General features: G+C 51.1%; 11 protein-coding genes across 11 annotated transcripts; 8 read left to right on the top strand and 3 right to left on the bottom strand.

Annotated features, from left to right (window-relative positions):
* The first annotated feature begins 170 nt into the window (after window positions 1-170).
* On the top strand, window positions 171-1,951 carry M438DRAFT_286912 (squalene epoxidase). The gene is made up of 2 exons (XM_029901602.1): window positions 171-1,481; window positions 1,536-1,951. Exons 1-2 carry the CDS (start codon window positions 281-283, stop codon window positions 1,808-1,810), a joined length of 1,476 nt encoding a protein of 491 aa, XP_029765714.1. The 5' UTR covers window positions 171-280; the 3' UTR covers window positions 1,811-1,951.
* Window positions 1,952-2,044: 93 nt separating this feature from the next.
* On the top strand, window positions 2,045-4,032 carry M438DRAFT_341273 (L domain-like protein). Its single transcript, XM_029904463.1, has 7 exons — window positions 2,045-2,339; window positions 2,393-2,424; window positions 2,475-2,546; window positions 2,608-2,904; window positions 2,955-3,029; window positions 3,079-3,481; window positions 3,536-4,032. Exons 1-7 carry the CDS (start codon window positions 2,114-2,116, stop codon window positions 3,550-3,552), a joined length of 1,122 nt encoding a protein of 373 aa, XP_029765713.1. The 5' UTR covers window positions 2,045-2,113; the 3' UTR covers window positions 3,553-4,032.
* A 690-nt stretch (window positions 4,033-4,722) lies between these two features.
* Window positions 4,723-6,583, top strand: M438DRAFT_263231 (putative multidrug transporter; the record flags this gene model as incomplete). The annotated part of the gene is made up of 10 exons (XM_029899872.1): window positions 4,723-4,841; window positions 4,894-4,914; window positions 4,974-5,135; window positions 5,190-5,230; window positions 5,289-5,374; window positions 5,424-5,633; window positions 5,691-5,708; window positions 5,761-6,120; window positions 6,175-6,409; window positions 6,465-6,583. The coding sequence occupies 10 exons, from the start codon at window positions 4,723-4,725 to the stop codon at window positions 6,581-6,583; spliced, it is 1,371 nt and encodes a 456-aa protein (XP_029765712.1).
* A 248-nt stretch (window positions 6,584-6,831) lies between these two features.
* Window positions 6,832-8,622, bottom strand: M438DRAFT_341270 (FAD/NAD(P)-binding domain-containing protein). Its single transcript, XM_029904462.1, has 3 exons — window positions 8,137-8,622; window positions 7,514-8,082; window positions 6,832-7,456 (listed from the first exon to the last, which is right to left on the bottom strand). The coding sequence occupies exons 1-3, from the start codon at window positions 8,607-8,609 to the stop codon at window positions 6,912-6,914; spliced, it is 1,587 nt and encodes a 528-aa protein (XP_029765711.1). The 5' UTR covers window positions 8,610-8,622; the 3' UTR covers window positions 6,832-6,911.
* A 1,247-nt stretch (window positions 8,623-9,869) lies between these two features.
* On the top strand, window positions 9,870-10,589 carry M438DRAFT_259269 (phosphoserine phosphatase serb; the record flags this gene model as incomplete). Its single annotated transcript, XM_029899754.1, has 1 exon — window positions 9,870-10,589. A coding segment is annotated over one exon (720 nt), but the record flags the coding sequence as incomplete, so codon positions are not given.
* Window positions 10,590-11,382: 793 nt separating this feature from the next.
* Window positions 11,383-14,559, top strand: M438DRAFT_393448 (uncharacterized protein; the record flags this gene model as incomplete). Its single annotated transcript, XM_029909113.1, has 2 exons — window positions 11,383-11,408; window positions 12,249-14,559. The coding sequence occupies 2 exons, from the start codon at window positions 11,383-11,385 to the stop codon at window positions 14,449-14,451; spliced, it is 2,229 nt and encodes a 742-aa protein (XP_029765709.1). The 3' UTR covers window positions 14,452-14,559.
* A 912-nt stretch (window positions 14,560-15,471) lies between these two features.
* On the top strand, window positions 15,472-16,847 carry M438DRAFT_308940 (MGSUL7 PAPS reductase). The gene is made up of 2 exons (XM_029902366.1): window positions 15,472-15,801; window positions 15,857-16,847. Exons 1-2 carry the CDS (start codon window positions 15,660-15,662, stop codon window positions 16,603-16,605), a joined length of 891 nt encoding a protein of 296 aa, XP_029765708.1. The 5' UTR covers window positions 15,472-15,659; the 3' UTR covers window positions 16,606-16,847.
* A 279-nt stretch (window positions 16,848-17,126) lies between these two features.
* On the top strand, window positions 17,127-19,272 carry M438DRAFT_8020 (ATP-sulfurylase). Its single transcript, XM_029910333.1, has 5 exons — window positions 17,127-17,268; window positions 17,324-17,473; window positions 17,533-17,560; window positions 17,616-17,947; window positions 18,003-19,272. The coding sequence occupies exons 1-5, from the start codon at window positions 17,250-17,252 to the stop codon at window positions 19,202-19,204; spliced, it is 1,731 nt and encodes a 576-aa protein (XP_029765707.1). The 5' UTR covers window positions 17,127-17,249; the 3' UTR covers window positions 19,205-19,272.
* A 67-nt stretch (window positions 19,273-19,339) lies between these two features.
* On the bottom strand, window positions 19,340-20,218 carry M438DRAFT_263994 (Coq4-domain-containing protein; the record flags this gene model as incomplete). Its single annotated transcript, XM_029899920.1, has 2 exons — window positions 19,340-20,013; window positions 20,071-20,218. 2 exons carry the CDS (start codon window positions 20,216-20,218, stop codon window positions 19,340-19,342), a joined length of 822 nt encoding a protein of 273 aa, XP_029765706.1.
* On the top strand, window positions 20,127-21,726 carry M438DRAFT_341266 (6-phosphogluconate dehydrogenase C-terminal domain-like protein). Its single transcript, XM_029904461.1, has one exon. The coding sequence runs from the start codon at window positions 20,357-20,359 to the stop codon at window positions 21,611-21,613; it is 1,257 nt and encodes a 418-aa protein (XP_029765705.1). The 5' UTR covers window positions 20,127-20,356; the 3' UTR covers window positions 21,614-21,726.
* A 586-nt stretch (window positions 21,727-22,312) lies between these two features.
* On the bottom strand, window positions 22,313-26,539 carry M438DRAFT_262473 (uncharacterized protein; the record flags this gene model as incomplete). Its single annotated transcript, XM_029899820.1, has 2 exons — window positions 22,313-22,601; window positions 22,659-26,539. The coding sequence occupies 2 exons, from the start codon at window positions 26,537-26,539 to the stop codon at window positions 22,313-22,315; spliced, it is 4,170 nt and encodes a 1,389-aa protein (XP_029765704.1).
* Between the last annotated feature and the right edge of the window lie 62 nt (window positions 26,540-26,601).

Below are 26,601 nucleotides of genomic sequence, written 5' to 3'. Positions count from 1 at the left end.
TGCTGAGTCAACGCAGAGACTTAATAATAGCCGCTTGTTGTCAGATGTTGTTTGATGAGAGAGCAGTGGAGTCTATGAGCAGTTGGGTACAAAATGGTCTGATGTGGGGTGATTAGGTTTCCAAAAAGTATGGAGTCGAGATCGTAAGACCCTGTCAATTAAACAATCAAACCTCGCTGGCTCCTTTCTCTGACACGGTTGATTTTTGTCGCATCGATAATTCTGCCTTGGTATGCGTTTGTCCTTGCCTTCCTATTGAGAACTTCCATCATCCTACGCCATGCCGCTCATGCTCGATTCGCCTCCGCCCTCACCCTCTCTCCCCGACGCCTTGGAGTCGCGCCGCCGGGTTCACCATGAAGCAGATGTTGTCATTATTGGAGCCGGAATCCTAGGATGCGCTCTTGCCGTTGCTTTCTCCGATCAGGGTCGCAGTGTCATACTACTCGAGCGATCTCTCAAACAACCTGATCGCATTGTCGGAGAACTCCTGCAGCCCGGCGGAGTCGCTGCGTTGGAAGAGCTGGGTCTGGCCGACTGTTTGGAGGACATTGACTCTATCAAAGTATTCGGTTACGACGTCATATACCACGGCGACGAAGTCACCATTCCGTATCCCGAGAACGCGGGCTCTACCACCAACACCCAGAATGAGAAAGAGAAGAAATCAAGACCAGAAGGCCGTTCGTTCCACCATGGTCGATTCATTCAAAAGCTTCGGGAGCGCGCCCTCAGATGCGCCAATGTCACGGTTGTCGAGACGACTGCTACCGATCTGGTTCGCAGCGGATACACCGGCCAGGTGTTGGGAGTCGAGTGCTCTACCAGAGAGCGCAAGGACTACTACTTTGCCCAGCTTACCGTTTGCGCCGATGGATACGCCAGCAAGTTCCGTAAAGAAGTCAACACACATGCTCCCGTTGTCAAGTCCAAGTTTTGGGGTCTCGAACTGATCGACGCCGACCTGCCGATGCCGAACCATGGCCATGTCTTGATCAGCGACAGTCCTCCTGTTCTCCTGTATCAGATTGGCACACACGAGACGCGTGCTCTCGTAGATATACCCGAGAACCTCCCATCTGCCTCTGTCAGGAACGGGGGTGTCAAGAACCATCTACGTAACGTTGTGCTACCCTCATTGCCTGCACAAGTGCGGCCATCGTTCGAGGCTGCTCTGGACCGTGGCGCTCTTCGCTCCATGCCGAACTCATTCTTGCCCGCATCCAAAAACAGGCATGCAGGCGTTGTATTGCTCGGAGATGCAATGAACATGCGTCATCCTCTGACGGGAGGTGGCATGACTGTGGCCTTCAACGATGCCCTCTTGCTGTCGAAGCTTCTCTCTCCTGAACAGGTACCCCGTTTCGAAGACACCAAGGCTGTGTTGGCTCAGCTGGATACATTCCACTGGAGGAGAAAGAACTTGACCAGTGTCATCAACATTCTTGCGCAGGCGCTATACTCCCTCTTTGCTGCCAATGGTATGTTAACTTTTCTTGAAGATGACGGACAGCAACATGACTGACAGATTCTAGATCCTCAACTCAGAGCGCTTCAGCAAGGATGCTTCCGTTATTTCCAGCGCGGCGGGCAGTGTATCGATGGACCTGTTGGATTGTTGGCCGGCATCATTCGTCAGCCCCTAGTACTCTTCTACCACTTCTTCGCAGTCGCCTTCCTGTCCATCTGGCTCTACGTCACCTCAGGCAATGCCTTACTAATGCCCTTCCGGGCGGTTGGCAGTATCGGGGTTCTGTACAAAGCTTGTGTCGTGCTGTTCCCATACATCTTCAGCGAACTGAGGAGTTGATAAGTATCACAAGCGATGGATGATTTGTTATGGTTTACGCATGGATGGTATAATCGAACAAGCGAGGCGTTCTCATGAGGCATTCGAGGTGTCTGATTTCTTGTCTAAATATATTAATCTAATCAACATTCTCTGTACCAGATCGGATTGAGGTTCAACTTGCATGTTTGGTGACTGACGGGCCAAGAATGTGATGGGGGATTTCTGAAGGGACAGCTCCAGTACTGTAACCCCACATGACGAAGCGCCCTGTGCAGCAGGCTCAACTCTCTCACCTTGGTGACCAGACATTATTTGCTAACAATGTCGACACCTTCCGACACACCTGGCGCCGAGCAGGCTACCGCAGCCGAGCCCAGCGCATCGCCAGCTAAGAGCAACGGTATACAGAGCAACAAATCAGGATGGGACGGCAAGCTACGCCTGGACAAGAACAAAAAGGCGGTACTGGCAAACCCAGAGGCCCTGTCGGATCCCGAATACTCAGACGAGGATGCGCCTCCGGTCGACCAAATTGAAGCGGATGAGGGTACTCGCCTCTGCTCAACCATACCATACACAGGCGCTAACGTCTTTGGCCAGACCTGCTCGAAGACGAGGATCCCGAGACTGAGGTCATCCCTCTCGCACCCTCTGCGCCCGCTTCCTTACTGACTGCCAGCAGGAGATAGATGTACAACACAGTCGGGTTTCGTCCATCCCGGCACTTCATCTAGAGCGCTTCAAGAAAGTCACGGTCAGTCAGAGCAAGGTCTACTGGAACAACAAGACGCGGCGACTGACTCTCTCCTCTTAAGAAACTGTGTCTACGCCAGAACTCGATTCATTCCATCGAACTTCCTGACTCGCTCGCCGCGACCCTCCAAGACCTCGAACTGTACGACAACCTCATCTCGCACATCAAGGGCCTCGACTCTTTCACAGAATTGCGCAGTCTGGATCTGAGCTACAACAAGATCAAGCACATCAAGCGCCTTGACCACTTGAAAAAGCTTGATCATCTCTACTTTGTTCAGAACAAGATTTCGCGCATCGAGGGCTTGGATGGTCTCTCAAATCTCACCTACTTGGAGTTGGGTGCCAATAGAATTAGGGTATACAACTCCTCCACTGACCTCTCAAACATACGCTGATCAAAGTCCAGGAAATATCCGGCTTAGAAACCCTGACCGCTCTTGACTCCCTGTGGCTGGGTCAGAACAAGATTACGGAGCTCAAGGTACAACGACTCTGTTGGTTCTATGAGCCTTCGTACTGACATTTCTCAGGGACTGTCTACGCTCACGAATCTCAAGACGCTTTCCATTCAAGCAAACAGGATTACATCACTGGAAGGACTCAAGGAGCTGCCTCAGCTCGAGGAGCTGTACATCTCGGACAATCTATTAACCTCGCTCGAACCTCTCTCTCATGCACCCGAAATCCGGATTCTGGATGTCCAAAACAATCCTCTTACATCCCTGCGTGGTGTCTCGTCACTGGTCCATATCGAAAATCTTTGGGCAACAAGCTGCAGGCTAGAGCGTTTTGATGAATTGGAAAAGGAGCTCGGTGACAAGAAGGAACTCTCCGAGGTTTACTTCGAGGGGAACCCTCTACAAAAATCGAACCCTGTGCTATATCGCAACAAGGTTCGCTTGGCTTTGCCTCAAGTCTCAAAAATCGATGCCAGTGAGTAACTAAACTCTGGTTCGTTGTTCAAGTTACTGATGTTTGTCATCCTAGCATACGTGAGAGTCTGAGGTTATGGTCTATCATCACAGACCTATAACCGAGCTTACCAGGTCTCTTCTGGTTCCATAATCAGCTTCCCGATGCCCTCTTGCGCTCCGTACATTCAGTGCGTCAGCCTAGAGTAAGAACACAGGGCACTCCGTGTACTTACCCGAAGTCAAGTCTACAAAGTCCGTCGGACGCCTTCAGAAGGTCTTGTGCAGGCATCGGTAATCGGCCGGGGCATCATCAAGGAATGAATCGGAATCTGATGGTTTCTACGTCGAGTCTTTCGCAACGAATTGGCAGTTAACTGATTTGAATGCTTGATCCAGTCCCCTACAGCACTTTTAACAGATCTTTGGGAAACGTCATATCGATTTCTTATGTCCATTTAAAACCGATCACAGTCGATTCGGAAACTCTAACCGGAAAGCCCTACTGTACCAAGCCCACGTTTAATTCTCTCCGCAACCTTAAAATCAAAGTATACCACATGGCACAACCACGTCACAAGTCACTTGTTAGACGTTTGCTGAGCCACTTCTCCTCCCGAGGATTGCTGCTCTCAGACGAGATGATAACCATGTTTAGTGACTTGACGTTCTGGACGCTTCAGTGGTCCTCCGCCGCGAGTCCGCGACATTGCCTGTAAGACCCGTTTTTTGGTGTTAACTCGGCCCTTCTGCTATCCGAAGCAACATCTTTGTAATCGGCACACATGAAAATTGAGTTGCGGCTGATGTCACACTGCTACTGAAGACCGTTGTAGTTTTGCATCATAACAGCACAGCCGATGGTTCTGCTTCTTAAGTTCCAGCCTCCAGCCCTTTCTTTGACGTGCATGACCCGAACCACAATGCCCACTACCAGAGCTTCTGCATCGTTATCGAGCGAGAAAGATAAGGACTCTAGTCGTGGTAGTCCATTCAACCAAGTTTCCGAATCTGGAGAAAAGAAGGAGGCCACTAAAGATCATCCCTCGAACGAACATGGCGAAATCGAAGTTGTCGACTGGGAAGGCCGAGATGATCCAGCGAACCCATTCAACTGGAGCACATCGCGCAAATGGGTCATGACGTTGACGACCTGTTTCATGTATGGATGCGTTCTGCCTGTTAGTTGTTCGTTTGCTGAAACCCTGTAGTTCAATCTTGACAGGACTACCAGCTGGCAGTTATAGTGCTGCCAACGATCAAATGAGCTCGTTGTGGAATGTCCAGAACAATCCTTTTCCAAATCTTACGTGGGCTACCGTCAGTTGGAATATGGGTGCGGCGTTATTCCCCTTACTCTTCGTCCCGCTGACTGAGAATCTGTATGTCTCCAAATTATCTTGTCTTTCGATCAGAAGCTAACGAGCATTATAGGGGAAGGATGCCCGGTTACTTGTAGGTGTCTCGGAGAGCATAGTGGCTCCTTGAGTGACATACTGACCTTGACTTCACAGTGCGTCTTACATTATCTTCATTATCTTCCTCTTTCCATCCGCTTGGGCGCATAACTTCGCTACTATGGTTGTCACTCGTTTCATTGGAGGAGGCGCGTCCTCTGTCAGTATCAACTTGGTCGGCGGTTCAATATCAGATCTATACCGGACAGAGAAAGAACGGTAAGCACGTCTAAACTAGGATATTGACAACTAGCTAATCGACAAAACTGTAAGTTCCATACCGATGTCGATTTTCGGGTGGACATCAGTAGTTGGTATGCACTCATATCTATCTTGGTCGCACAAATGATTGCTGATAATGCAATGTATCAGGCATCGCACTCGGCCCTTTCATTGGTGGAGCGATTCAACGTAATCTCAACTGGCGTTGGATATATTGGATCCAGATTATATTCAACGTAAGTTGTGCCCAAATGCATCCCATCCAAGTCTTACCAGTTCTCACAGGCTGGCTGTCTCCCGATTTTCTGGTTCGTCCTCAAAGAAACACGAGGCGATGTGATTCTCGCAAAGAGAGCCAAGAAGTTTCGCAAGGAAGGCAGAAACGCATATGCAAAAAGTGAACTCAATAAGGATAACGTCTTTGAGATGCTGAAAGTGTCTTTCAAAAGGCCCACCAAGATGTTACTGACAGAGTACACTGTCGCTTCGTTCACTGTTAGTCAATCATCCCAGCATTCTGAACATATGTATGTGTACTAACATGTGTTCTAGCTATGGGTGTCATTTGCTGTGAGTCCAGTTCTTCCATGCCAACTACAATCCAGCACTGACATTCGAGAAGTGGGGACTGCTCTTCTTGTTCCAATCATCGATCACACAGACCTTCAGCACAAACTATGGTTTCAGCGTCTTCCAAACATCACTCATCCAGCTTTCTCTCAGTGCTGGGGCTACCATAGCTACTGCCGTCAACCCTTTGCAAGACCAGCTTTACCTCAGATCCGCCGGTCGGAATAAGGAGACGCCTGGAAAGCCTATCCCCGAAGCTAGACTCTACTTTTCCATACCAGGCTCCCTGATATTCACCGCAGGCTTGTTCGTATATGGATGGACTTCTTACACTTTCGTCCCATGGATAGCACCTGCAGTTGGTATCGCTATGGTTGGCTTCGGCATCTACTCTATCTACCAAGCCGTTGTCGTAAGTACAGGGTGAAATGTTTTGGGTGACCGAATCTGTTAACCAGGCTCACAGAACTACTTCACGGATGCTTACAGCAAATACTCAGCCTCGGCATTGTCTGCAGCATCTTTTGGACGCAACTTGTTTGGCGCTTTCCTTCCATTGGCTTCGCCACAGCTATACTCCAATCTTGGTTACCAGTGGGCTTCTACTCTACTCGGTCTAGTCGCGTTGGTTTTGAGTCTCGCTCCAGTATTCCTTCTCATCAAAGGAAAACAGATCCGAGCCAAGAGTCCCTTCATGAGTGGTATGATATATCCCCCATATGCAATCCGAGCCTTATACTTACTACTTGCTACCAGAATCTGCATATGACGACGAAGATGCAGAAGAAAGAAAGCATGGGTCAGTGGCAGAACCTGTGGGTCGAGCTGGTGGTAACCCTGGTCCTCACGGACAAGCGGTGCCGGCCACGGTCTAGACTCAAAGGTACATGAGTGCCAATAAAGTGCATATAACTCGTATGTAGTTGCAGAGGACCTCTCTGAACGAGACCAGTGCTGATGGATTCTTGTATACCTGCATTACGCAAGCTAGACATGTCCTCGCTTTATCAATGCTGATTTACCGATGTCTATAACCATGATACAATTTGGATCAGTCAGAACAAATCGGTGTTGGAGTCCTCTCGGGAGATGTTTATCGACCCTGTCATACATGTTAAAACAAAGAAGACGGCGACGGTCCGCCTCATAGCGTCCATTTTCAGCTTTCACCTCTGAACTGATAGGTGTCTCAAGTACATATATCTAAATACACGCTTCACAGTCTAGACTACAATATTGTCCTCCTGTGCCAGTTTTGAAGTTATACGTCAAGTCGTCTTCGTTCCCCCAGTGTCTTTCCTTCGGTATGACGTCCGCGATAGCCCATGCTATTCTCTCCGCGCCACTACGAGCTCCAGCAAGATTTCCAGCACCTGGACCTAGACGCAAAGCGGCCAACCGTCCTGTAACAAAAAGAGGTACATCGTCTCTCCACATCAAGTCATCCGTCAGGCTCGGAAGTCCGCCATGTGACTCGATAGGAAACTTTTGGTTGATTGTCTGCAGGAATGGCAAACTTTTGAAGTCGCTGGCAATACCAGTCGCAAAGTAGATGTAGTCGATGGTTGGTAAGTCAACGGGAGGGTTCGTTTCGAGCGTCCAGAATCCATCAGTAAAACTCGACGATCTGATTGTCGTTTGTGTGTGCAGACAAACTTTCCCAGCAGAAATGTGTTGCTTGAGAAGCTTGTGGTAGCGAGGAGTGATGGAGCCCCCTCCTCGAGCTTGCTTGATCTGTTCAAGACGCTCTGGGAATGGCTGATTAGCGAATTCCAGTTTACGCTCACTTGCATTGGCCATCTTACCTTCGTCGGTGTCCGCCGACCAGAAAGAGGCTTCCTCGAAGTTGCGGAACTTTCCCATCCAGTTAAGGTCAACATCAAACGGTTTGACCCTCAGTCGACCCCTGACAAGATGAAACACCTTCTTTGCTCCATGCTTAATTGCCATCATGGTCAATTGAGCAGAGGTAAGTCCGCCTCCCACTACCACGATGTTTACATCTTTTTTCTCTCGCAGTTTGGCCTTCACCGATGGATCCGGAAACATTTCGATTTGCATTGCATGGCAGCATGCTTGGTCTGCTGTACCTAGCCCAGCTGGAATAGCTGGTGCGTTTCCTGGTCCGACTGCAAGTACTACGCTGCGAGCATAATGTACACCTTTGTCGGATCGTGTGGTGAATATCTGCTCCGTTTCAGATACACCTGGGACAAAACCAAAATCGATATCTTGCACTTTCTCTTGCTGTATGAGATCTTTCCTGAGCCCGTATCGATCGACGAGACACCGACAATAGTCTTGGAAGAGTGATCTGGAGGGTGTGAAGTAGTCCTTGCGATCCCGCTCGTCGATTGTGACAGATGGTCTTGCTCTGACAAGGATGGTCAGCGATGTCATCGATCGATGGCGTTCTCCGAATACACACCTGTGAGTCCTGCAGCTGAGCCTCTTCTTCTTTTTGTGCTTGCTGATCTCTTTCCCCACGCACTCTGGGATTTCAACGAGCTCTCTGTCTCTTCCTTGCTCGTACGTGTAGGATAGTAGGCCATCACGATCCAGTGGATCAGGGTGGAAAAACATGGGACTTCTCAGGTGAGATATCTCAAAGGTCTTGAAGAGTTGGTTCCACCTCTCCATCCAATGATTTCCTGTTCCATCCAAGACCAGGGTTGAGTAGTTGCGGCAGGTCTGTGACTTCTTGGGCTGCTTGGTCTGGCCAGTCCGCTTGTTCTTGATGGAAGCTCGATCTCCATGTCTCTTGATCCAGTGGTACCGGCGGTGTTCTTCATCAGTAAAGATTGCAGAAGGTGTCTCCTCACAGAGGCGCGCCGTCACAGCCAGTGAACATGGCCCGGCACCGACGATGAGCACGTCGTGTATTGTATAGCAATCGTTCATCTCTGAGTAGTATTCAAGAGTGGATCAGCCATGCCTATCGAGTTGACTGCTGCTTTATTTTCCATGAGAATAAACACCTTGATGGCAAAGTCACCTTGGTGACAAAGTCACCTTGATGGCAAAGCTACCTTGATGGCGAGTCTTCTGCCCACCAGCGACTCGGGCCAACAGAGCTTCAGGCCGACACCTTCAGCGAATGGAGTTCGTGGGCCAAGGTTCTTGTTGCCCCACGCGCATCTCAGATGAAGCGGTGCGGCATAATGAGCTGGATAGAGAGCTACATCAAACAGAGTAGTGTATAGCCATTACGGAGAGGCTCGTCGCTGGTCCAGACGTCGCAGGTCCAGACGTCGCATCTGCAGTACCTCATGTAGCACTTCATAAGCTCAACAACGCTTGGAAATCTTTCACTTTTGTCGATCGCGCCTTACGCACAGTTTGACCTGTCTTGCCATATCCAATCACTCGAGTAGTCTTTACATTGCTTGGGGACTCGACAGACCATGATTTACTGGAGTTCGGAATCTGTGATCTGTATCTGCGATCCTTACCTTAACCAAGCTCAGATGTATCTCGAGTCCAATCCTTATCCGTGCGGTGACATTAACCGAATCAGAAACTGATGTGAGTCGGTCATGCCTTGACATTCGGGATGTACGATCTCCATTTCAGCCCAACAAGAGCTCCAGGTCATGCATGACATCGAGGACATGCAGCACGAGCTAACCCAGGAAAGCTAGCACTGAAGAGTCGGTCTCGTGACCGTGCAGTTGTGCAGATTTTGATGAGAGCCATAAATCGTTGAGAACGGATCGGACTGCTTGACGCCGAGCTCGGCCAGGTCCACCATCGATCTGAGCTTGGCACTCTCCATGCAATTCTATCATCGATTGAGTGCAACACTTTTCCCACCTTACAGTATTGGGTGATCAAGCAGTCATGTCGTCGGTCAACTACGAGACCTTTTCCTTCGCTGCGGATCCTCAGCAATCCGCCGAGCAGCTGAAACCTAAGGTCAAACGTGAACGTTCAGATGCACGTAAAAACCAGGTTGTCGCACTGGTATTCTTGAGACAAGGCTCTTTGGACACCGAGCAATGGAAGAACGTCGCAGCCTTTGTCACCTACACACTACAGGAAGAGCTTTCGATCAGACGTTCTTTGTCAACTCCCCGTCGTTTCCTGGATGGCTCTGAGGATGGTGAAGGTTCCAGAGTCTTGGAAATCGCTATCCCACTACCTCAAAAGGGCCCTTCGCCCAATCTGTTGGAATGCTCTGCAATCACACGGACCGCTGCCATTGTCAGTCTATGCCAGCGTCATAACATCGAGGTTGTGTTGCAACCGCAGGCCCTCTACGTGGCCCACCGAACCCCAGGCTTGGCTGTTTTCGACATGGACAGCACGCTGATCCAGCAGGAGGTCATTGACGAACTCGCACGCGCAGTTGGTCGTTATTCTCAGGTGTCTGCCATTACTGAGGCTGCTATGCGCGGGGAGGCGCCTTATACTGACTTCGAGGCATCTTTGCGCGCTCGTGTTGGTCTTCTCGCGGGTGTGCCTGTCTCGATCTGGCAACATCTCCGCGCCGGCATCATCTCATTCACCCCGGGAGCTCGTGAGTTGTTACGCGTTCTTCGTAGGCTTGGTTGGAAGACTGCTGTGCTCAGCGGTGGCTTCACACCTCTAGCCGAATGGGTTCGACAAGAATTGGGTCTGGATTACTGCTATGCCAACCACTTGGTCGAGTCGGATGGGCATCTGACGGGCGAACTGGTAGAAGGCATGCCTATCATTCACGCTGAGAAGAAGCGCACTTTGCTTGAATCTATTGCTGAGAAAGAGGGTATTCCTCTTGAAAATGTCATTGCTGTCGGCGATGGAAGCAACGACCTTCTGATGATGCACCAGGCTGGTCTTGGAATCGCTTTCAATGCAAAGCCAAAGGTTCAGATGCAAGCTCCGACCAAGATCAATGCGGATGGTCTGTTGGATGTTGCCTACGTTCTTGGTTATTCTGTCGAGGAGGTGACAGAGATTCTACGCCAGGAGATGGTGTTGGAAGGTGGTCAGTACGTGTTGAAGAAGCTTACCTAAACTCACGAAACGCTACAGTCAAAGCAGTCTTGTATGGTAGCTTTCGAAACACTCCACAATGGTGGATTTTCATCATTTCCATGGTATGGCTGTGGCGCAACAGACTCGGCCACAAAATAACGAAGGGTGCTCTGGCTGCGTCAGGTTGGTGTAGAGCATGCGACGAATTCTTTTTTATGGTCGCAAAGGCTCAAGCTGTAACTGGAAGTAACACCAAATACAGAAATGCCTGTCTTGCAATCCGCGAACAACAAGTTGGGCATATGTATTGCAAGCGTCTTGTTCATCGAATCTATAACGATTCTGCCACGAGATGATGAATGAGTATTCACCTACTAGACATTCAGATGATATAATCGAATGGCATCACCTTGCATAAATAGCAGGGCCAGGCAGGGTTGGTCAATCCGAAGGAGCGGAAATTGACCATCCCCAGGAAAGTGCCAAGCTCGTTTCAAGTCTCAGTCGCGGTATGCGTCACTTTGGCACCCAAGCAAACACCGCGCTCCAATTCTAAATGTGCAACTGAAGAGGATCCATCACACTGTTAACCATTGTTTGGCCGATAGTTGGGTTTGCAGGAGATGCGAACGGATTGTTGAAGAAGATCTGGGGGGCGTTGGCGAGAGATGTCAGATCGTCTCCGCGCCAGATGCTAAATAAAGTGTCAAACGAAATGGACGAATCACGAGTCAATCGAAAGTGTTTCAAGTCGGCACCAGCAACGGCGCGGAACCAACGATTATCCCATGCCTCGCTAAGCGTCCCCTGCAGCAGGCGTCCTGCATGGAGTTTTGTCTGTCGACCTTCTGTCTTTCTTGTTTTCTCTTGGTGTTGCTACGTCCAAGGTCGCGTGGATCGCTGCTTTGACAATCAGACGCTGGTCGCAACTTGCCATTCACTCTTTTCTCTGTCTTCGGAGCCTCAGGCCCTCAACTCAACTCCAACCCAGATATTCGCGCTACGCCTTCGGAGAGATCCTGACTGTCTTCTTGCCGGGCCTTCGTCTTTCATTTTTCAGATGCCTGGAATCAGCAATACCGCATAACCAATCTACAACAACCACGCTCGCTACTGAGATTGATTCTACTCATCGCCACATTCATTCATCAACCCGGTCATCACATACACTGACAGCACAACAACCTCGGAGAGCCGGTCTACTCCTTTGTTAACTACCCAGACATACTTCACACCAGCCAGATCATCGCTATCCCTCGCAAAGAACCATCGTTGGTGAAGATACACGATGTCCTACCAACGAGATGGTCGTCAAGCGCAGCGCTCACATCGCCCACAGCCATCCTCTCAACGACCTTCTCAAAGCAGTGGAGACGCGCAGCCCGGCGCGCCAAAGCTTTCAATGCATCCATCTCAGCGTTCTCAGCCCAGCAGACCACCTCGGCCAGACCAAACGCCGATAGCATTCGGTCATCCCCGACCGGCGGCAAACAGAGAACCGCCGCCAACACGAACAATTCCTCAATACCGCCAAGACTCTGGCCCTCCGATTATACAGTATGCCCACCAAGAGCCTGTAAGCTCCTGGGTTGAGGCGGTCTCGCCCAGCTACCCATCGCCGGATGTACCTCGTCCCTTTGCTGAGAACCAGCGTGATTCTACTGGATCATCTGTATATTCAGTTCCCGACTTTCCTGTTCCTCAGGCTCCTGCTATGCCACAGATCCCTCATCAAGTCGCTCGACCATTTTACCAGCCTAATCGTCGGCCACCACTGGGTCCACCTCCTTCGGCGCGCAGAGGACCCTCATCGTATTATCCACAAACGAGTCATGTTGCGCCCATTGTAGAGGAAACAGACAGTCAACGGGGAACGCACGATTCCAAGAGTTCGTTCGCTTCCAGCAATGCAATTCCTATCGGTATATCGAGACATCTTGCCGATCAACACGATATGAATGAGCACGACGGCTCTCCCTTCCAGGACCAGTACGAGGATTCGGATTCCAGCGAGCCTGAACAGATGCGCCCCGTTCCCGTTCGTCAGGCCAGTATCGGTCGCAAGTCAATCCCGGTCTTGACTACGATAAAGAATGGGGACCTACGGCCAGATAGCCAGACTCGGCCCATGGCTCACGTGAACCCACAAGAAGGTCGCAGTAACACACAACCTGGCCGGCAACCACTCCGAAGACCTGGCACTTCCGAAAATGTCGAATCTGAGATCATGGACATGAGTTTCCCGATGGTTGACATGTCTCCAGAGGAACGTTCAGAAAGGTCATTCCCTCCGTTGTCTACCCGGACAAACAGCAGTGATATTCTCGGCAAGGATGCCATCGTATCTGGATCCGAGAAGCCTATGCGCCATCAGTTGTCACCTGAGTTACTATCAACTCAGAAGGAGAATTCTTCTTTTTCGGCTTTTGAAACCTCTGAAAAGGGCGCTGCTCCGAATCTAGAGAAACAAATGACACTCGGCGAGAGAGTTGGTTCTAGACGCCCACCAAGGCTCGACGTAGATGCTGTCCGCGAGGCCGAAGCACGGGGTAGTCTTACCAGTCTTCCAGACCTCATTCGCAGAGCTACTAAAGTCGCATCCAACCTCGATCGTGGCAGGACTGCGAGCAGACTTGGGCTTAATTTCTTTGATGATGATGCGCAAAGGGCGCACGGTCCAGATAATAGGCGGTCGGGCTCACTGTCAGACATTCTTGCTTCATTCCCTCCTCCGGGGCTTGCAACTCCCACTGGATCTAGAGGATCTAGAGGAGGTTCTAGAAATTCGCGAGCTATGCCGTGGTCATCCAATCTGCAGCATAGCTCCCTTCCTTCTGAGAGTGATCTTGGTGAGGAACCCGGACGACGAAGGAGGTGCTGTGGCATGCCTTTATGGCTGTTCTTCACGTTACTTCTGCTTGTGGTCGTCCTTGTTGCCGCTGCTGTTATAATCCCTGTTGTTCTCGTTGTCATTCCTCAACAGAACAATGCTCACAACGGTGCGTCAGCCTCTGCACTTGCTACTTGCCAGAAGTCTTTAGAATGCAAGAATGGTGGCATCAACATCCTAGGTAGTGACGGCAGTTGCAGTTGTCTGTGCGTCAATGGGTTTGCGGGCTCTGAATGCACGCAGGCTTCGAGTGCGTCCTGCACAACCACCAACGTTGGCAGTGTCAACAACGTGACTCTTGGAGAATCTATCCCTCGTCTCTTTACTGAATCCGAAACGAACTTCAGTATATCTCTGAATGCTTCAAACATCTTGGGGCTTTTCGCTTCATCCAAGCTAACGTGCACATCGGAGAATGCATTGGTTACCTTCAATGGTCTCTCTGCTCGCTCGCTTAGAGAAGAAAAGGTCAAGGTTGATCCTTCACCGACAAGAATCTTGGAAGAACGTGCGGACTCGACGACTGTCGCTGGAGCTGCTGTCACAAGTAACGGTATTGTCTTTGCAAGCGGGTCAGCAAGCGACGCGCCTCCCTCATCAGCCTCTTCCGGACTAAGTGGTATCGCATCGCCCTCGTCGTCGTCAACATCTCTTTTGTCTGACTCATCGACACTCGATTTTGCTCGAATCGCAGTGCTATTCGTGTTCCAGGAGTCCGGTCAACTCAGCAATGCGATCGCCGCTCAGGAGAACCTCCAGAGCTACTTTACCTCAGGCACCACTAGCACTGGGCAGCAGATTAATGCCTCGAGTATTGACCTCGGCGCTAGTATCAGTGCAAATCTCGAGAAGCACTCCCTCACATTATCCAACGGCACCAACATTGGTGGCTAGAGTTTCCACGACTTCTTAATTCTATTCTATCCTCTTCCATACCTTCGACACCTTCGAAACCTTCGATTTATCTACGAGTAATACCTTTTTCTGCTGTTTTTAGCCTGTATTTTACGAAACTCGAATTTATCAATGTCTTTTTTTTTGAAATTAGATGCTAATCACTTATTCGTCTTCAACCATGAGAACTCAGACCAAGGCAATGACCTTTTGCTCGATGCAACTTTGGGAAGATGCCTGGAGTCTTGAGAGAATCCTGGCGCTGTGAAATGAAGCAAGGCACGTGTTATTGTGCCATGATGTCTTTCTCCGCATTCCATGGTGCCTTCCACCCCCAGCATGGCGCCATCTTGCGACTTTGAAAAGCAAAATAGAGGGCAAGGCAATTTGGCATTTTACGGTCACGAGTATGTATTGCGTGCTTCCACAGTACTGTTTGTGTGTACTACTAGATGATGATGGTCACATCATTGATATGCACCGGTATATGTCTGACCTCCCGCGGAGTTGAGTCTGACACGGCGGAAAGCTGACGCGATGGAAACCTATCCACCCAAGATCGCAATCATTTCGCAGCGCAACGGCACAATCTGCTTGTGCACCAGAGACTACATTCAGCACTGATGCATCCCAATGCTATCCACTGGTCTGCAACCACAAAGGTATTCAATATGCTTCTAGAAGTGATGATCGGAGGAAACAAAGTTACACACTTGCGGGGACCACAGCAGAGCCGCACGAGACCACCGAAAACTTCGCATTTCCGGATGCTCGCGCCATGACGAAATATATACCACAGATGGCAAAGCCGACACGCGCCTTTCACAATGATCATGGCGATTGCTGATCTTGCACAAACGCCCGGCACAAGGTCCAGGAACGAGCCCAAGATCTTGAGCCTGGAACCTGGATCGGTACTTCGTTGTGTTGCCCTAATCCGTAACAGGTATAGTCAAAATGGTGTGATTTTGAATCCTCAGCACGTCAGTGAGATTTTCTGTGGTGATTTCAAAGCGATGAATCCGGATGCCGTGACCGGCTCTCGCAAGTAATATCAATTCTGTCTTCTCTTTTCTCTCTTCTCTCAATCCATCTGTCATACAAATTCGAACAAGTCGTGTCTCCGCAGTTCTTCATACGGAATCTTGCCTCCATCACTATCGAGAAACCGAACAAAGGAAACACCAGAACAACAAATTCACGCCACAATGCCCCGCTCATACTCATCTGACCACGACGCGGAGTCGGGTTATGCCAGTGGAAGCTCGAGTGCCAGCCTTCCTGAGGTCTACTTCTCTCGCCCACACCTCAAGTTCATCAACCAGCAACTCCAAAACCTTGAACCTCAAGGTAAGATTAAAATTCGTCTGCGATCCCAAGGACATTTTTCTGATGCGAATTTTAGATATCCTTAAGTGGTGCATCATGACTCTGCCCCGTCTGTTCCAGACTACTGCCTTTGGACTCACTGGACTTGCCATCAACGACATGGTATCGAAACTTGACAGCCCTATCAAGCCCAACATCGATCTGATCTATTTGGACACCCTTCACGCATTCCAGGAGACCTATGAACTCGTCCAGGCAGTCAAGGACAGATATCCTAGCCTCACTATTCACACCTACAAGCCCGAAGGTTGCGAGAACGTCGAGGATTTCAACCGCAAGCACGGCGAGAAGCTATGGGAGACCAACGAAGAACTTTATGATTATGTTGCTAAGGTCGAGCCTGCTCAGCGCTCGTACGCTGAGCTGGGTGTTGCTGCTGTCATCACTGGGCGTCGCCGTAGTCAAGGCGGCAAACGAGGAGATCTCGACATCGTTGAGCTTGATGATGCGGGCATGATCAAGATCAACCCTCTTGCGAACTGGTCCTTCCAGCAAGTCAACGACTACATCAAGGAGAACAACGTTCCCGTCAACGCCTTGATGTCTAAGGGTTACCGTTCGATCGGTGACTGGCACTCTACTCAGCCTGTCAAGGAAGGCGAGGACGAGAGAGCTGGTCGCTGGAAGGGTCGCAGCAAGACTGAGTGTGGCATTCACAACAAGAAGAGCCGCTACGCCATGTTCTTGCAAGAGCAGGAACAGAAGCGTCAGGAAGAGCTCAGCCAGGCCATTCAGTCAGGCCTCAACATTGAGCAAGTGGTCTAGAGGTTCCTCCTTGTTCTCGTTCTTTTTTATCTTTTGCGAATTTAGCATAGGCGTTGGTCGGATCATGATGGGGCATATCGGAGTTTTATAGTTAAGCGGCATCTGGTGGGATACTCAATACCTCAGCATTGGAAGGTGGATACACGATGACCCACGTCTTTCATAGTAACGAAACTACAAAACGTGCAAAGGCACTAGGTAGCATTCACAGAAAAGTCCCAAATTTTAATAACATGACAACGAAAACTTGCGTTGGAACTGAAAATTGATTATGACAATGTTAGAGAGCGACATGAAAGGCGACAGCGAACAAGGGGCAGGAACGACGTTTGGAGAGAACGGGGAAAGAACGACTGACGTACATCGACACGCCGCCAAGGATACTAGCGGTTTCTGAGGGCGATGCTAGAGAGGGGTGGAGACGAATTTTTGTGGGATAATCGAGTATTGAGATTCGGATCGTTGCTGCTCAACCAAAAGCCTTGTTGCGTATGCGTAGTTGATGTGTAAATATAAAGTCGTCGTGTAGCCTCTCCGGTCTCGCACCTTTTCCCCGAACCCACCTTGATATTTGGACCTTTCCATTCCTTTAACCTCTTTCCTTCATTGTAACCTTTTAGTCGTATACATCGAAATACGCAGTCATGGCCAACCCTCCTCACGGTACGAAGGCGCAAATGCACAAACATAGGGTTTGCGGAAACTGATTGAAGCCTAGGTGGTATCCTCAAGGACCTCATCGCTCGCGATGCCCCTCGTCGTCAGCAGCTCATTGATGAAGCTGAGACCTTGCCCGCCATTGTTCTCAATGAGCGTCAGCTTTGTGATCTCGAGCTCATTCTCAACGGAGGTTTCTCCCCTCTCGAGGGTAAGTCGAAGAAAAGATATGGCTATCCGGGAAGCCGTTTTCTGACTGGTCAACAACAGGCTTCATGAACGAGAAGGACTACAACGGGTACGCACCGAAAAATGCAAGACCAGATGAGCTGGAGACACTGACTCAATTGCAGCGTTGTCGACAACAACCGTCTCGTTGATGGCAACCTTTTCTCCATGCCCATCTGCCTCGATGTCTCGCAGGAGACGATTGACGAGGTCAAGGCCAAGGCCGGTGCCCGTATCACCCTCCGTGACTTCAGAGATGACCGCAACCTGGCCATCATCACCATCGACGACATCTACCGCCCTGACAAGAAGAAGGAGGCCGTCGAGGTTTTCGGTGCCGACGACGAGGCCCACCCTGCCGTCAAGTACCTGTATAGAACTGCCGGTGACTTCTACATTGGTGGCAAGATCGATGCCATCGACCGTTTGATGCACTACGACTACGTCGCTCTCAGATGTAAGGAGATTCAGAAGTTCGACTGTCAAGGATGACAAGCTGACCAGCTGAACAGACTCTCCCGCAGAGATTCGCCTGCACTTCGACAAGCTCGGCTGGTCCAGAGTCGTTGCTTTCCAGACCAGAAACCCCATGCACCGCGCTCACCGTGAGCTGACTGTCCGCGCCGCCCGCTCTCGCCAGGCCAACGTGCTCATCCACCCCGTCGTTGGTCTCACCAAGCCCGGTGACATTGACCACTTCACCCGTGTCCGTGTCTACCAGGCCCTCCTTCCCCGTTACCCTAACGGCATGGCCGTCCTCGCCCTCCTTCCTCTGGCCATGCGTATGGCCGGTCCTCGTGAGGCCCTCTGGCACGCCATTATCCGCAAGAACCACGGTGCCACCCACTTCATTGTTGGTCGTGACCACGCCGGTCCCGGCAAGAACAGCCAGGGCCAGGACTTCTACGGGCCTTATGACGCCCAGGACCTCGTCGAGAAGTACAGAGATGAGCTCGGCATTGAGGTTGTTCCTTTCCTCCAGATGTCGTACCTTCCCGACTCGGACGAATACCGCCCCAGAGACCAGGTCCCCAAGGACGTCAGAACTCTCGACATCTCGGGTACCGAGCTCCGCCGTCGTCTGCGTACCGGTGGTGACATTCCCGAGTGGTTCTCGTACCCTGAGGTTGTCCGCGTGCTGCGCGAGTCGCACCCCCCTCGCAACAAGCAGGGTTTCACAATCTTCCTGACTGGTTACGCCAACAGCGGCAAAGACGCCATTGCCCGTGCCTTGAACGTCACCTTCAACCAGCAGGGTGGTCGCACTGTTTCGCTTCTTCTTGGCGAGACAGTCCGCTCAGAGCTCAGCTCGGAGCTCGGCTTCAACAAGGAGGACCGCAACACCAACGTTGGCCGCATTGGCTTCGTTGCCAGTGAGCTGACCAAGGCCGGCGCCGCCGTCATTGCTGCTCCCATCGCTCCCTTCCAATCAAGCAGAAAGCACGCCCGTGAGCTTGTTGAGAAGAACGGATCTTTCTACCTGATCCACGTTGCCACCCCTCTCGAGGAGTGCGAGAAGACAGACCGCAGAGGCATCTATGCTGCCGCACGCCGTGGTGAAATCAAGAACTTCACCGGTGTTGACGACCCCTACGAGACCCCTGCTGAGGGTGAGGCCAACCTGACCGTTGACCTGACCAAGATCAGCGTTCGCACAGCTGTCCACCAGATTGTGCTGCTGCTCGAGGCCGAGGGTCTCTTGGATCAGCTTTAAGCGAAGAAGGAGATTGAACAAAATTCTGGATATTATGATTTAGGGAGAGGCCACATCGAGTGTATTTTATGGTATGGGATAAATACCCCCATGTATTAGTGATATAGACACAGAGGCTGTATACACATGAAAGGATCAATTCGACTTGAGAGCTTGACCCACCGTTTGTCGTGCTTCAATGGCGGCCTTTTCGGCCTTTTTCTGGTCTCTCATTATCTTTCTCTGCTCACGGAGATCTGGAGGCTTCTCGATGCCCAACTCTTGTCTCAGCTGATCACAGTCTTTTTCGAGCACCTCCTCCCAGTATATGTTGATGACATCTTGTGCACGCAGGCCGTTGGACACAGCCCAAGGTAAGTAGGTGGACCAGAAACGGCGTCTCGCAGCAGGTTTCAGCTTGACGACGGCAGCCATGGAGAGAGCGGTCATTGGCAGAAGGGTGTTGGCAAACTCAAAGGCTTTCAGAGCAATCTCACCCTCGGCGAAGACGGGTAATCCAGTGAGAGCGTGGTAGAAGTCATGCGACTCGCGGTAGCGCTGCATGACATAGGCTTCTTCGGGGTCGTCAATGTATCGAACCTGGTCCCGGGTATCAGGGGTGACGCCTTCGCGGTCCAGCCATTGGGCATAGACACGGCCGACCGAGTTGTCGGGGAGGGAGCGCAAGTATTCGAGCGACATTGTCTTGCTGGAGATGCGGGGACGGTCACGGAGGATGCGGCGGCCAGTGGGATGCGACAGCATGCTCTGTCGTAGGCGTGTGATGAAGTAGGGCTTGCATGTTGCCTCACCCAGCGCGGCAATCAGATCTTAGGGCGTCAGTCGGGAGGTGGGCAGAGGTGGGCAGGAGAAGGGAGCATCGGTACCGTGGCGGTGGTGGTCGAGCATGGAGCCAAAGGCAGAGCCGACAGCGAGACCACATCGCTCGACAAAGGTCAGTGGTACATGGCCAGGGTAGTTGGGCTTGGGCCTGTTGAGGACAGAAAAGGACCTCGTCTGGAAGCGTAACGGCATTGTCCGTTGTCCGAGGGAAGAGGTTGGAACTTGGAGGGTTGGAGATTGGAAAGTCGAGGAAAGCGTGCGTCATGTCGCGTTTGGAGCAGGCGCAGGCGCAGGCGCAGGAGCAGCTTCCATGGTGGACCTTTCTCAATCATGCCACTCCAGCAAAGCACCTTCCTTCTCCGACCGTCGTTCAGCCGCCTCTCTCGGCGCACATATACAGCAGCCAGCGAACAGTATGCGCGTGAGAGCGGTGTCCCGCGCCGCATCCATGTCTACGGCGTCGGCAGCGTGGGCAAGCTGATTGCCCACTCGTTGCGCGGCGACAACAACAGCCCCCCGCCAGTCACTCTACTCTTCCACCGCCCGCGACTGTTGAACGAATGGAACAGGAGCCGCCGGTCGATCGTCCTGGAGACGGACGGCCACCGCGTCGCCCGCGACGGCTTCGACGTCGAGCTCGCCATTCCACCTCAACGCAGTCACGGCGCCCGCATAAACCAAGACGCCGACGACGTCGCTTATGACCCATCCAATAGCGATCCCATCGACAGCCTGATTGTCACATCAAAGGCTCCTGTCACTCTTGCTGCTCTCGACGCCGTCAAGCATCGCCTACGACCAGAGTCGACCGTGTGTCTGCTGCAAAATGGAATGGGCATCATAGACCAACTCAACCAGGAAATTTTCCCGGACCCGGCAACGAGGCCAAACTATATCCAGGGTGTTGTCACCCACGGTCTGAATAGCCCTGACCGTGACGACCCCTTCTTCGCTGTCCATGCCGCCCACGGCACCATAGCTCTGGCAGCCTTGCCGAGAGGTCAACTCAAAGATAATCCCCCGGCCGCTGTTCCCTTTGCATCCACCTCACGCTATTTGCTGCGCACTCTTACCGGTCTCCCGGTCCTCGCTGCCGTCGGTCTCCCTCCTATCGAGTTTATGCAGCAACAACTCGAGAAACTGGCCATCAATGCCGTCATCAATCCTCTGACCGTCATGCTGGACGCACCTAACGGATCTATCCTCTACAACTTTGCCGTAACACGTACCATGCGCTTATTGCTGGCTGAGATCTCTCTGGTCATTCGCTCACTTCCTGAATTGCGCGCGCTGCCAAACATTCAAGATCGCTTCTCACCGGAGCGTCTAGAGACCTTGGTCGTCAGCATTGCGGACAAGACACGTTCGAATATCAGCAGCATGCTCGCGGACGTCCGTTCTGGTAGAAAGACGGAAGTCCGCTTCATCAATGGATACATTGTGCGCAGGGGTGAAGAGATGGGCATGCGATGTGTTTGCAATTACATGATGATGCAGCTGGTCGAGGGTAAGGTCAACATGATCCAACGCGAGATGCTTGACCAAGTTCCTGTTGATCGTGATGATGCCAACGCATACCATATGTAGACGATATAATACCATACTTGTGTACATTCTATGTATACTACTAGAGGTCAACCTTCTGTCAACCTTGCTTGAAGCATCCATATGTATACCCTGAATCTCACGATTGTTACGCAAATATTACGTCTGCTACTTCTAATACTATTTTGGATCTCGGGTGCCACAAGGGAAATAATCCGAGTTCGCTTTCTGATTGACTTCCTGAGCAGGGTCACCCCATTTACAGTGGCTGCAATATATGTATGTCACCTAATACCCTCACTCTGCACTTGTTGCATCCCAATTGATGGGGACGTGTCATGACTAAACAACTCCCGGCCCCTTTTCATTTTGAGCTCGAAATTCCACGAGATGACGACGTGAGTTCACATTTTGTGATTATATCAAAGCTTGAGCATGAACACGGGCATGTAGCTCTGTCATGTGCGCTTGTGGATAATGATTGTCGATAAGAATAGAGGCGCTCTCATTACACTAGCAATAATACAGCTGTAGAAGACCATGAAGCGATGCATGGATGAACGCCAATCCCGCTTTCCCTTTCTGCTAATATGCGTAGACTCCCCTCGTTGTTTCCCTGGCAAGAACAAGCCATTGTTCTTTTCTCTCCTTCTGCAAAAGCCTTGATATGTAAAGAATGCTCCGAAACTCTCTTTCCCTCTCATATAACCTAGCTAACACTGCGTAGTAGCATTCTGTCTCTCAACCCTCCCATTCCTTGACAATGTTATTCTGTCCGCTCAATGAGGTCCCATCTCGAGATGCACATTTAAACAAGCTGACATGCCCGTCGTTGACCGTAGAGCATGCCAACATCATCCTGTGCGGGTGGAATGCTGTAGAGGCAATCGGCGTAGGTCTATGTGAAGAAAGCACATTGGTGTGCAGGAAGTTGCTGAACGGCTCGATTGTCGACAGTGGCGTTGAGTTCGCTGCGGTGGCCGTCACGTTGTTGGTCGAGAAGACGCGAACCGCATTGTGAGATGATCCACTACGTACAGATGTTAGTACTGATCTTCGTCAACAAACAGTGGCAGGGTAGACTTACGTTGCAAAGACAGGTGCATGCTCATGCACGCTCAGTGTTCGGCACGTGCCAATGCCACCCTCACCCTTACCTTTGACCACACCCACACTGCGGTCCATACGAATGTCCCAGAGCCTGACAGCGCCACCACGCTCTGCTGAAATAAGCTCCCGCATGCCACCACGCTGCAGGTGGCATCCAACAACCCATCCTTTGTGTTCCTTCCATACCCGCACCATACTCTCGGCCGGTCGATTACGCTGATCGTAAACGCGGATCGCGCCATCACCAAAGCCCGCCACAAAGACATTGCCTTCTACTTGGTCCGATGTTAAGCTCGTTACACATGATCCAGATCTGGCAGGGATGTCTGCTGTACAGAGCTCTGTGCCGGCTTGCCACACACGAATGACGCGAAGATCACCTGCCACCAAAACACGACCCTGGCCTTGTTGCCAATCAAACACCAAGCCTGCGTTATGTGTACTCGGCACGAGATCCGTCAGAGCACGGAACGAGGCAACCAACTCAACCTGTTTCTCATTCTCGTAGTTTCTGAACACTTTGATTACTCCATCAGAGCTACCAGTCATGAGCAGCGCTTGGTCGTCTTCGTTGATGAATCGAAGGTCGCTGATCTTGCTGCCACGAGGATTGCCGGCACTGAATCGAGCCAACCTTCTTTCTCGGTGCCAATCCCACACGCTGATGCCATCCTGATCGTCACTAATGACCAGATGGTCTTCAAATTGATGAAAAACCATCTTCATTGGTGGACTGTTCGTTGCAAGCACTCCTGCTGGAACATCCCAACGGCCGGTGCCTGCGACTTCCTTCAGTGGCTGTGTCGATGCGATTATCTTATCGTTACGATTGCGTCGCCATAGGCGCTCATTGTAGTCCAATGAGCCTGGCTCGTCGGCTTCTGATGGCCGCATCTGAGGCTCCCTAAAGTACGAGGCTGACCATTGAAAGAAGTTAGAAGTCAAGGGAATTGTAGGAGGCTGAGAGAAGTTCCTGGGCTCGAAATTGGGCACTGATGGCGATTTTGCGATTTGATGACCACGGACACGGGTTGGCTGAGGATCTGTTGCATCCGGCGGCCTGTTCCAATCAGACGGCACTTGAGACCTCCGACCAGCTCCCGATCCTCTTAGAGATTGACTTTGCGACGGGTCTTGAGAAGCCTTGGTTGCGCCAAAAGAAGCGAGGTTCTTGATGGAGGCGGCCATGCTGGCTGTACGTCTCAGACCTGCGGACACGGAGAAGTATCCATCATGCTTTGAACTCGTAGATGGTGTTGGAGATGGGGGAGCTCTAGGGACATCTGGATGTTGCAATCTTGTTGGTCCATCCAGAGAAGTGGTTGGCACTTGAGCGTAAGGAATGGGGCGCGCTGCCATGTCATCTAGCATTTGGTGGACATATACAGCGAGCGGAGAATCGAACAGTGCACCCAAGACATTGTCCAGGATAATGCCTGCGTTTCTCGCGATCTCGGGATGAGGATCGGCAGATATGATGAGGACTTGCTTCCACATTGCTGAAAAGACAGTGTTTCTAGACGTGTTAGACTCAACAGACGACCCTCTTGAGAAGGAGTCGTGGTTGTCAAATGATAGGTCACGCTTGCTTTCGTAAGATCCGTTTGCCTCTGAAGGTGTCGCTGGACGATAAATGCTGGCATCTTGTGCTAGATGAGCTGCGTGCTCTTCCGTGAACTGCTCGTACGCTGCTACAATGAACTTGTTCTTGTATCTCGCGATGAACGTAGAGTGGAACACAAGCAACTCTTTGCGAACCATGACACTACTGTCGTTCGCCATGGCAAGAATGATCGAAGCAATGGTCTCTTCGATATAGGCGACCTGGTCGGTCACATCGGGAATTCCAAGGAAACTCGTGAGCGCGTGCAGCATTGCCGTTCGCACCTCAGGTACAGGGTCGAGGGCAAGGTCACATAAGCGCATATGAGCCTGAGAGCGTATACCCTGCCATTTAGCTTCAGGAAAGTCATACCAGAGCATGCTGATACACAAGCAAGAATGTTGCCTGAGCAAAGGATTTTCCATATCAACCAGGTGACTCAGGAGACTTTCTATAAGCTCCGGATTAGTACTCAGACATACGTTCTGTCCTGGTCGGAAGTCTTTGCAAAACATGGCAATGATAAAAGCGCACATGGCCCGATGCTCTGCCATGTTTCCGACAGGGATGCCGGTCTGCGGACTTATGATGTTGATAAAGTAAGCGTATCCGTTGTCTTTGAGCAGATCCGACTGACACGACTGGTCGATAGCCAATATCCGAGTCCAGATGAATACCATAACCGGTTTGAGCTCAATTGCCTGTGATTGTAGAAGTTTCAAGACGTACGGAAAGATACCGATGCTGAGGGCAAGATTGACAGCCCATGGCCCTAGATCAAGGAATTTACCCAGAAGGATCAGGGCACGCAAGCGATGTACTTGACTGAGAAGCACTTGAAGAACGATTGGCAGCTGTTCTGGGACCTTTTGCTCCAGTGCGCCTTGACTGAGATACACCTCGAAAGCACTGAGTTGGTGTGCAAAGAATTCAGAGTGCTGGTATTCGAGTTCCTTATTCTCTTTTGCCTGTTGAATCAGACTAGGCAATTGAGCCAGGATCATCTCGACCGCGTAATCCCAGCTTTGCCACAGAGGATGGTTATGTGTCTCTGGGATCTCGGGGTAGCATTGAGGGTGGCAGTGGTATTTTCTCATGATTCTTTGGGCCAAGAGGAAGTTACGAAACAGGGCAGCAACCATCAAGTCTTGTCGGAAAAGCTTCTTGAAAAGGGGCTTGGGAAGACAGTTCCAGGCGATCGTGTCGGTAATGGCGGTAAAAATCCAATTAAGCTCACCGAGAGGAGTTCTACGTTCAGAAATCTTTCCAGGAATGTTGCGGCCCTCAGAAAGAGTGGGACCTCCAGGAAGAGGATTTTGAAGGATGAAGAAGCGGACTGCCATTTCGATCGGAGTAGTCAAACAGGACGTAAACAGGTCAGCAGGAAGATCAGGGTTGGTGGGCAAAGATTCGTCCTCGCGACAAGCAGCCAGATGTATGCAATCACTCCAGTTCATCAGTGGTGTCGTCGGATCTCGTCGTCGGGCCTCTACCTGATCGGTCTCGTGCTTCTTAATGCAAGGATGGAAGTTTTTGATGATTAGTCCAGCGGCAGAACAGTCGTAAACAAAGAGGCCAGGAGCGCCGAGCCAGCTTTGCAAATCGTACAGCGAGATAGGAATGTACTGAGTAAAGGAGCGATTGAAGACCCATATTTCGCCAGCGGCAGTGGGCTTTGGTACACCATGGCCGTTGTAATGGAAAAGTATCCGTTCGTCTTTTGCATTGCGGCGCAGGGTAGTACAGTATTTCTTCATCTCCTCGATACTGGGATCCATGACGAGCTTGTAGCGAGTACGCATACTGAGCGTCTCATACTGTGTTTGAAGATTCTTGCCAATCTGAGGATTAGCACCGCCGGAACCCTGTGGACCCTCGGTACCCATAGGATCCACCCAGCACTCCATGCGCGCACAGGGGTTTGTCTTGATGACATCGGGCGGGTCGACACCAATATTCAGGCAGACGGTCAGAAGAGCGGAGATGGTCTTAAGTCGGTCCTTCATGCGCCATTCCTGGACGTGGTAATCGTCCTTGGCATCTTTTGGATTACCTGCGGTCTCGTGTCGCTTATCGGTGTAATACATGTAGAAGGTCTGAGATAGCAGGTTTGCTTGCTCTGGTGACATGAGCTGGTCTTCCCAGCCATGACGCATCTTGAACTTCGAAGCCTCGTCCCCGTCTCTGTGCTCAAAGGAAGAGGCAGTAGACTGTCTTTGTTTCCTAGGACCGTAGTCGCTCTTCGCGCGCAGCATCAGGGGCCTCTCGGATCGCGAACTGAGCGGACCATCTTCTGGGGGAGAAGCGCCTACGGCAG

Source organism: Aureobasidium pullulans (genome assembly GCF_000721785.1).
Source record: "Aureobasidium pullulans EXF-150 unplaced genomic scaffold scaffold_1, whole genome shotgun sequence".
Taxonomy (NCBI): Eukaryota; Fungi; Ascomycota; class Dothideomycetes; order Dothideales; family Saccotheciaceae; genus Aureobasidium; species Aureobasidium pullulans.
Note: the sequence above shows the minus strand (reverse complement) of the source record. Positions and strands in the feature narration are given on the sequence as shown.